Source organism: Sardina pilchardus, chromosome 23 (assembly GCF_963854185.1).
Source record: "Sardina pilchardus chromosome 23, fSarPil1.1, whole genome shotgun sequence".
NCBI classification, from domain to species: Eukaryota; Metazoa; Chordata; class Actinopteri; order Clupeiformes; family Clupeidae; genus Sardina; species Sardina pilchardus.
The window spans coordinates 9,581,031-9,590,759 of NC_085016.1; the positions used below are offsets into that span (position 1 = coordinate 9,581,031).

Here is a 9,729-nt window from a genome sequence, read left to right on the forward strand (position 1 = left end):
TTTCCTCTCTCTCTCTCTCTCTCTCTCTCTCTCTCTCTCTCTCTCTCTCTCTGTTTCTCTCACACACAATACAAACACACACACGCACACACTAAGAAATGCACCTAAGGAGACTGAAGCTCACACAATCTCCCTGTCTCTCACTGTCAGCCACATCCCCTCTCCCACCCTCTCAACACTGGAGGTAATGCTGTTACTGTATACTGGTCAGGGAATGAGGTGTTCAGAACGATGTACAACATGAAACATCTTTTGGATCTTCTGAGTAATTTTGAAGTGAATCATTTTCACAGCCATCAAGTATTCTGTTGTATCTATTGCTATACATCTTTGTTTAACATCTGGCTATGAATTTATTACATTTAATGTACAGCATTAATGAATATTCCATCCAGAATTCATGGCACTGAGGGATCCTTGATGTATTATTTAAATGAAGAGTAAGAAGGGTTCCTGTTTGTGACCCATCAAGCTCTGCACTATTTATTCTGACACATTTCAGACATACCATATTTTCCGGACTATAAGTCGCTCTGGAGTATAAATCGTGTCAGTCAAAAAATGCTTTATGAAGAGACAGAGACTATGGCCCAATCCCAAAGTCTGGCTTTGGTGCATGTTCTCACAAAATTCGTAAGGGCTTAGGGCTGTCCCAATGTCGAATTTCAAAGGGTGAGGGTTTGAGTACACACATCGGTGCAGACTTCACCTAAGGGAATTACCCACAGTTCAAAGTGTTGTGACGTTTACTGCGGAGACCATTTAGGAAAATACGGAAATTAAGGTACAGTAAACAACAGCATGACACACGTTCATGGTGCAACTGTCAGCAACATCTTTGTTATTAAACATCGTCAAGGTACAGATCTCAAGAAGTGCTGTCCCAAACCCATGTATACCTATCTGAGCCCATGTGGCCTCATACACTCAATTAGCACTAATGTAATTGGAAGCATAGAGGCCAAAAAGATTGAGAATTCTACCGGGAATGTTAATGAAGACAAAGGAGTAAATGACAGCTAAATAGCTGAGGCGAGCAAGGCAATAACGAAGATGCGAGGTGGGCCCGACGGTAATTGTGAATTTAAAATCAATTTACTAAAGATTCACTGAACGAAAATGCTGGTCTGGTACATGAAAATGTAGCTAAAAATGTGGAGAATGCAATGAAATCAATCATTTTGGGCGATGTGTATAAGCCAGCAGCAGAGCGAGTGCAGAGGCATTAGTCTAGCAACAACTTAGCAACCACTTCTATATTGTCACCCTACCCTAAGAATCAACATGGATATTGCATTATTTGCATAGCAATCATCAAGTCTTCTCTACCTACTATCTCTGTACTTCTGTTATCTGTTTTAACTTTATATGATAATTTGTGGCGCTTTTTTTTTTTTTTTTGCATTTTCATGCACTAATTTCTTGGAATATTGGATTTCTAGTTTATTTATCTATATATGAGTTTATTCCTTTATTCATTTAATCAAGTCAGGAAAGGTAAAAGTGGGTTTTAAGGAGAGACTTAAAGGATGACACTGATTCAGCTAACCTGATTTATTCAGGCAACTCATTGCAGAGCCTATGGGCCATCACAGGGAATTATCTGTCCCCTTTAGTTTTTAGCCAGGCTTCTGGAACAGTTAAAAAAAAAACTTGGCCTGAAGATCGCAATGTACATGCAGGTGTAGCCTATATATGACACTAATAGGTCAGAAATATAAGGCGGGTAAAATGAATTTTAAAGTAGCCTAATCCAGCCTAATTCTGGTGGCATCTTCTTAATTTGGAAAATGAGTTTGAACCTGTGATGAAATAAGGATCAAAATCTTCCCTCTTGCAACTATAGCAAAACAGTGCTGTTTTCTATCAGATATATGGATGATTCAGTGACAGCAGAACAGAAAGATCATATCGATGAAAAACAAAATAATTCAGTTCTGAGCATTAAAGTGTCTGTATTGTACACACCAATCCATGCTCACATGACTTGCCAATAATCTAAAGTAAATAAAGTAGGCCTAAATGTAATTTAAAAAAATGCTTTTATCCAAAGTGACAGTCTCACAACTGCATGTTCAGGGTGAAACGGTGAAATAGAATTTTGTGATTAGACTGCATGGTTAGGATGCACGTATAGGCTACATATACAGTAAATACCCTTGAGTGAAACTTCCCGTGCTTTATTTATCAACCAAGTAGCCTATATACTGTAACAACCGAGTTGCTGTTTTAGCCACAACTCACGCTTTTAACAGAGCATTCACTAACAGACCTAACTCCAACTCCTTCACTCTCGGACCCGCGCATAAACCCACACACGCACACACCACCTAAACTGTTGTTCCCTTAAAAGGCACACAACAATTTCAGGAACTCAACACACATCACACACAATTAACAGGATATCACAATGTATGGCTATGTGTTATATTGTCTAAATTAGTTTTGCTGCATTGAGAACTCAAGGGCTGTATCTGTAAGGATGACATCCCCCCCCCCCCCCCCCCCCCCCAAATAGCTCGATGGTGTTTTGAGCCCCCAACGTCGTCTTCCAGGCAGCGCTGCCACTGTTGACATAAAGGCACTTACCTTAACCCTAACCCTAACCTTAACCCATGCTTAACCCTAGCGCCTTCCAGGCAGCGCTGCCTTGAAGACAACGTTGGGGGCTCAAAACACCAAGAAACACCCAAATAGGCCTACCACTACGTCCTGTCAAGGCCTCTCTTTTGCAAGATGTCTTGTTAAACCCATTGACAATACTACATCAGATGTCATAATAAATTAAGCTCATCCTCTATCTGTTTAATTCAAGATGGAGCATGCACTGTGTTAAATGGCATTCGAGGCTTCTGGTTGATGTCATTCCCTGTCATAGTCGTGGCCTCATCTCAACACACGCCCACACAACGAGGTCAGTCAAGTTCATCTCTCTCAATGTACTCATCCAAAACTTGAAAAATGTCCCTCCCTTGGCTCTACTTTCAAAAAGGTGTCAAAGCAAAGCTGGAATGATGAAGTGTTTGAATACCAACAATATAATGTTCAGATATGCAACAAATTATATTAACAGTATTTTATAACGACACCCATAATAATAGGCAGGCTATATTTTTAGATTTTTTGTGTTTATTATTTTCTATACAATATTCCAACTTGCTCCGCCCCTCCAGGGGGCCCTGGACCCTAACTTTGAAAACCACTGGCCAACAGCAACGAAATCATAGCCTGCAGTGCAGTGCAGATCAAGTGTGAGGTGTTAAGGATATAAGTTGCATATTAGGCAACAAAAAAAATGAGTAGGCCTATCAGAGAGAAAACCTTGCATGCATATTGTTGAACTGGAAATAAAAAAATATGTTAAGGGGACAGGCTTGTCAGATTGTCCCAGATGTCACAGTAGCCTATCTTCCCCAAGGGTAATGAGAACAGTTTTCAGATGTTCTCTGAACTCATAGCCTATTTTAGTGACTCTTCATCACTTACCCATTAGTTCATTCTGAAATCAGCAAGGCTAACTTCACAGTGCTCAACCACTCAACAAACTCTTATGATACGACATTGTTCATCAAAGGCACTCGACTTACTGTGTAACCTTCTTTCACTCCATGAGCACTATGGGCAATGAAAATATATTACTGACAACAAAATTGTGTTATTCCATTGCCAAGAGGAAGTTCTGGAGCAGCTGTTTCAAGCACATGCGCAGTTCCCTTTGGAAGCTGCAAGACAGAGAAGTGCACCGCTATGTGCTTTGAAAAACATCAGTCAATCCAATCAGTAGGGCAAAAAGTTCACTCTTATTTTACACGTTAAGATTGTTAAATAATATCTGTCAACTAGCCTAGAGCTTAGGTTTTATCAGAAGAGGAGGAGGGATGGGAAAGGTTTGTAACTGTTTATTATTTTTTTTATTTAGTTACCTTCCAAGGCTCTCACGTCTGAAAATGTTAACGTTAGCCGCCTAGCTGACGTAGCTGACGTTTCCAGCTAACTTTAGCGGTCTCAGCTTCTATTTAGTTATGCTAGGTGATGTTACACAAAGAAACGTCGCCTCACTTTTTATCACTTGCAACTTTGATGCAACACTTTCAAACACGACTATACATCACTTAAATTGTAACCATTTCGAGTTACGTTGTGTTGTCACAATTCGTTTCGTTTTTGTTTTTGTTGGCAGTGGCAGCGGGCTAACTTGGCAAGCTAGCCAGTTACTTGTTTGGGCTGTTCACAGAAATGTAGGCCAGGCTAAGCGGTAGCTTGCTAGCTTGGTGTGCTAATGGTACTTCTGTTATGTTGTTAAACCATATGTTTGGATATGTTGCAACTGATAATGGCTAAACATTTTTTTGAGTTATGCCCCATTAGCATAGTTAAGCTTACCTTTGGCATGGCCAAATCGCTTGCAATGAATGAGAGATAATTATCTGCTTTGTTTTCTGTGAAACTGGAAGCAACACCCTTTATTCGTCAGTTAGCATGTTGGTTAACTGGCCACTCGCTTCGTGAGGTATGTTACCTAGCCAAGTTAAACAAACGTAAAGCTCAAAGTAAAACAAAGTTAACTTAGCAGGCTAACTAGCAAGCCACTATTGCAATCTGTTCAGACGGATTTCTTTATGCAACATCCCGTTAGATAAATAGCTTAAGAGTAAAATCGAAAACGGTTTCCCTTAACTCGTTCAAATTTAAATAAGTTAGATGAAATTAGGCAGATTGACCAACGCAAACATATTGTTTTGTTGAGTACAGGTTTAAGCAGGTGTTTGTTATCAGTACTACCCATAGGATTTTGCATAATCAGTTGGCTTCTTAATCTAAACTCTTAGGCCTATTTGCAGTTAATTTGATGTTGTAGAATACCTATAATCGCTATAGCTTAATGGTGACCTCTCCACCAGATGATTGCTGAAAAGCCATGAATTATTATTTAGATATTGTGTTGCTATTTATGGTAAAACCCTCTAACTGATGAAGCAACTGGACCAATGCCAAGTCTTTTCTCCATTTCACCAACCCAGCGCCTTCCCGTTTGTTATGAGTCACCGATTCTGAACTGATGTCTGTGTAGTAACATAAAAGAAAGAACCTTTCTTTCTGTAATTATACCAAGTCGGCCACCATATGCATATAACTGCCCAGTTGCAAGAACTTGTTAGCTGTCCTGAGTGTATTGAGTTAGCATGTTTTTGTCCAGATTAAAGTGCACAGTTGGAGCTTGTAAGATGGGTAAGAAGTGAGGTAGTGTCAGGGAAGGTGTCCTCTATCAGGTTGAACCAAGATTACTATTCCAGGCCTTGCCACATATTCCAGCGAATCCTTATTTTTGTGACTTTTCTTTTCTCCTTGAGAGTAAATACCAAGTGTGTTGAACTGTGTGATTGATGTTGATGGCATGTTTTGCTTGCGTTGGATGGCGAGTGTGTGTGTGTGTGTGTTTTGTCTCTGTGGGCCATGTTTACGGTTGAGTGTTTTTTTTTTTTTTAGTGTGTTTTTGTGTGAGTTCAGTTCATGTAGTGAAGAGACCATTCCCTCATGGGACTAGAGCAGCAGGGAGCAGCAGCAGGTTCACACAGCAGAGGGATGTTGCCCTGGCTGCACCCCTGTCGAGAAACCCCTAGTGAGTGCTGCTCTCTCTCTCTCTCTCTCTCAACGCCTGTAAATGACAGCTGACATCTCCAGCCATGCTTGGAGTTAATGAGAGCAGCACAGCGAAAAACGACATATAAAAAAAAAAAAAAGGTGCTCTGCCAAATTTAGCACTGTCATGTTGACAGGCACAGTCACACTCGCACACCACTGTCTATTTGCCCATTTACAGGTTTACACAGGGCTGATGTGCCAAACTCGAGTGACAGTGGTGAGAGTTTGATGCTATCTTTGTGTGTGACTGAGTGGTGTCGTCGTTGCTGGTGTTTGTTTACCAGGATGGGCCGCACATTATCAGCTCAGGGCTGTGGGTGCCCACTCTCAGACTGGCCAGGTGGCGATCGAGTCATCTGCTCAGGGGAGGTGGTCAGTGTGGAAAAAACGACTCTCCTCCACGCTCCACGCACTACCTTCAACCAGAGATCTCAAAGCAGATGGTGCTTTCCTCTCTGCCATTTGAATAAGTTATTTGTGGAAGTGTGGTATCGAACTGCCGGTAAAACTAGTTTCTGTCAAACTATCATCATGACAACAGTATCATCTGAGCCATAAAGTGGTGGTGGAAAGGGTAGAGTGTAGGGTGCACTTGCACATAAGTGCAACCATTGGTGTAGCTAACCAGGTGATAAGTCAGTCACTGTGTCTTTATTAGCCGTTTAGGCAGGTCATTAAACTGCACTAACATTAAACTGTAGCGCCATAAAATAATCTAAATCAGCTGCTAACTGTGCATGTCGTGGTTTCTTTTTCACAGGATGGCCTGTAGTGTGTCTGCGTGAGCATGCAGTGAGCCCCCCAGCCTCTCCGTGATTCTGGGGATGCCATCGAGGGTAGTATGAGAGCCCAGCCCTTCTCCAGATTCAAAGTAAGATTGCACACGTGCACATGCATGCACACACATAGGCTATAAACACACACACACACACACATACTCGTTTTCAGAATCTCTCACTGCTGAAAGTAGGGGTTTAGTTTAGAGACTGTCATATGTCTCTGAGCTCAAAAGATGTCATACACTAACTGCAGCATACTCACAGTTTTCACCCAACACTGCATTTGACTACATGATCAGGCAGTGACAGTGCTGAAGAGAAACTGGAAAAATCTCATTCAATAGACAGGAGTGTTTACAAGAACTGTAACCTGTTTATTAAAAAAAAAGTAAGGGGGTTTCCAGCATGATACTTCCTATGTAACTGCTCAGAAGCTTGCTAACGGGACCCAGTTGATGAAACCCACAAGGAAACCTGTGTAAGTGCACATATGTCATCTGTCAGTTGGTGGAAATTGTGACTAACAAAGGAATCCTTATCTAAAAATCTCTCAGATGGCACCAAAAAGGGTCCGCCGAGAGCATTTTATTGAAATGTCATCGGATGTTTGGCTTGAATTTGCATCCAATTATTCGAGAACATTGCGTGTCGTCTACAGTCTTGGACCAATATGTAATAAAATCAGTAAGAAATGCCAACTTAATTAACAATTTTACTAAGAGCCTTTGTAAATCTGGCCCTGACCTGTTCCTTTTCAGTAGGATCAATCCATCAACCTCAGATTCTCTTTGTAATTTGTGTGGTTTTTCAAGCAAACATTTTCAAGTAGGTCCATGGATATCCTGTAGAACTGTAGCATATGTGTGGGCTGCAGGTACACAAGAGCTACTCATGTTGGATTTTTATCGTGGTTTCAGTAGAGCCTGAATCCTACTGTATATTGTGTTGAGACTGGCTTTAATGCTGGCGTCTGTTTTACAGTTGCGAACTGAAGTGTATTCATTGAAGTGAAATAGACATGTTCAGTGTGTTAGATATTTGCAGATATGTTGTCTGTGTCTGTTCCCATTTGTTGTATTGAAGAAAAAAAGGGAAAAAAAGAAACAAAAACAAAGAAAACAAAGTGAAACATAGCTATGATGTCATTCACTAACTTTTGGTGCTATTTGTTTGTTTGTTTGTTTGTTTGTTTGTTGAAGGTGGTGTGGTCATTTTCGTAAGGGAAGTCAGCTGTGGCAGAGCTGGCCATGTCACGGGTCCCCACGCCCCCTCCCCCGGGGGAGATGACAGCAGGACCTGTGGCAGAGAGCTGGTGCTACACACAGGTGTGTGTGTGTGTGTGTGTGTGTGTGTGTGTGTGTGTGTGTGTGTGTGTGTGTGTGTGTGTGTGTGTGTGTGTGTGTGTGTGTGTGTGTGTGTGTGTGTGTGTGTGTGTGTGTGTGTGTGTGTGTGTGTGTGTGTGTGTGTGTGTGTGTGTGTGTGTGTGTGTGTGTGTGTGTGTGTGTGCATTTTTGGTCCCCATGAAATATATTTTATTTTTTGCTCAAGTAGTGGCAGGTTTCTTTGGTGTGGGCAATTGGAAGGTGCTATACATAGGCTGCTGTACTTTCACCCACTTTTTAAAAATATGTATAGATGACCGACCTATGTTAGTGTAGTGTACCAATGGTAATATAACCTCAGAATACGGCAAACAATTTAATTTGCCATTTCTTGTTCTGACTATAGGTGTCTACACATTACAAATATTTCTCTGTGTGTGCTTTTCTATATGGTGTTAATGGCACAGGGTGACTGGAGCTCTTTGCTTACTGTCTTTCTTACTCTCAGTGCTCTCATCTTGTCAATACCCCGACATTATCTTTCACTAGTGCAGAGCCCGTAGATGTGGCATGTTTTGTTCGTATAACATGAAATTTGGCACTGCTCACACTCGTGCCATTAGGATGACATCCACCAAATGAGAGCAGTCGGATGAGTGGTTCGAGAGATACGCGTGGAACAGACAGAGTGACACACAGACAGACGTTCCTTGCATTAATAGATAGATAGAATTTCCCATCATGTCCCTCACACCATGTAACAGTGTTAATAGCTTGTAGTCTGGTTGATCTTTCTGAAGGTGAATTTCAATTTTTAGCTCTGTACTGCGTGTGTGTGTGTGTGGGTAACTGGTGTGTTTCTCGCCTCAGGTGAAGGTGGTGAAGTTCTCCTACATGTGGACCATCAACAACTTCAGCTTCTGCCGAGAGGAGATGGGTGAGGTGCTTAAGAGCTCCACCTTCTCCTCGGGCCCCAATGACAAGATGAAATGGTGAGCAGAACACACACACACACACACACACACTTAACAAAGAATTAATCCTCTTTCTTTTGAAATGCTCATGCTCAAAGAGATTGATTGATACACGTCTTTGAGAGACACACACACACACACTCACACACACCAAACTGACGTTATGTGCACTGGCTTTATGGTCACTGGATTAGCTGTAGTGTGTATTGCCTTAAGTGAGTTGACCTGTCTGAACCCTGTGTTGAAATCTTTACATGTCCAGGCTGTTTGGTATCGGCAGTTGTGTTTTGAGGAAGGGGGGGGAGAAAGAATGACTGCCCAACTGCCCAACTTTAATTTCTCTTTCATTTGACGTCTGTCTCTTGTTGTTTGTGTTCACTTATTCTTCTTTTTTCTGTTTCCTGTTGTGCCTTCCTCTTACCCCTTATCCACTCTTTCTCTCTCTCCCCTCTCTCCCTCTCTCTCTCTCCCTCTCTCTCTCCCTCCCTCTCTCTCTCCCTCTCTCTCTCTCTCCCTCGCCTGTGTAGGTGTTTGCGTGTGAACCCTAAAGGGCTGGATGAAGAGAGCAAAGACTACCTTTCACTGTATCTACTGTTGGTCAGCTGCCCCAAAAGTGAAGTCAGGGCCAAGTTCAAGTTCTCCTTACTGAATGCCAAGCGAGAAGAGACTAAAGCCATGGGTGAGTGGATTCTAATCAGGTTATGCTGAATCAAGCTGTAAAAGGATCAGCGTTGATGTGCTCTTTATATTCTGAATCCATTGCGTATTTTAGCATGAGGTTGTAGCTTTGTAGCCTTTCTATACAGCAAAGATGGAACAGTTCTGTAGTGTCTGTCTGGCACATCAGTTCATCAGAGTTATTGCTTGCTATTGTATTTTTTCCCCCCAATCTGTCGATGAGATCTCACATCTAAAGACAGTCCAAGGCTGGGGATAGTTTTTGCTTGACAGGTCTGTTTTCCTCTCCCTCTCTCAGAAAGCCAAAGAGCATACCGCTTTGTCCAGGGCAAG

The 9,729-nt window shown here is 41.9% G+C and overlaps 1 protein-coding gene across 1 annotated transcript in view; it reads left to right on the forward strand.

The window, feature by feature from the left end:
• The first annotated feature begins 3,727 nt into the window (after positions 1-3,727).
• LOC134071092 (speckle-type POZ protein-like B) overlaps positions 3,728-9,729 on the forward strand; it is a 10,403-nt gene continuing 4,401 nt past the window's right edge. The window contains exons 1-6 of the mRNA XM_062527675.1: positions 3,728-3,887; positions 6,404-6,514; positions 7,622-7,747; positions 8,615-8,736; positions 9,246-9,397; positions 9,695-9,729. The exon at positions 9,695-9,729 is cut by the window's right edge and continues 93 nt beyond it. Coding sequence (XP_062383659.1) covers positions 7,670-7,747; positions 8,615-8,736; positions 9,246-9,397; positions 9,695-9,729 — 387 coding nt within the window. The 5' untranslated portion in view covers positions 3,728-3,887; positions 6,404-6,514; positions 7,622-7,669. The remainder of the gene's footprint in view (positions 3,888-6,403; positions 6,515-7,621; positions 7,748-8,614; positions 8,737-9,245; positions 9,398-9,694) is intronic.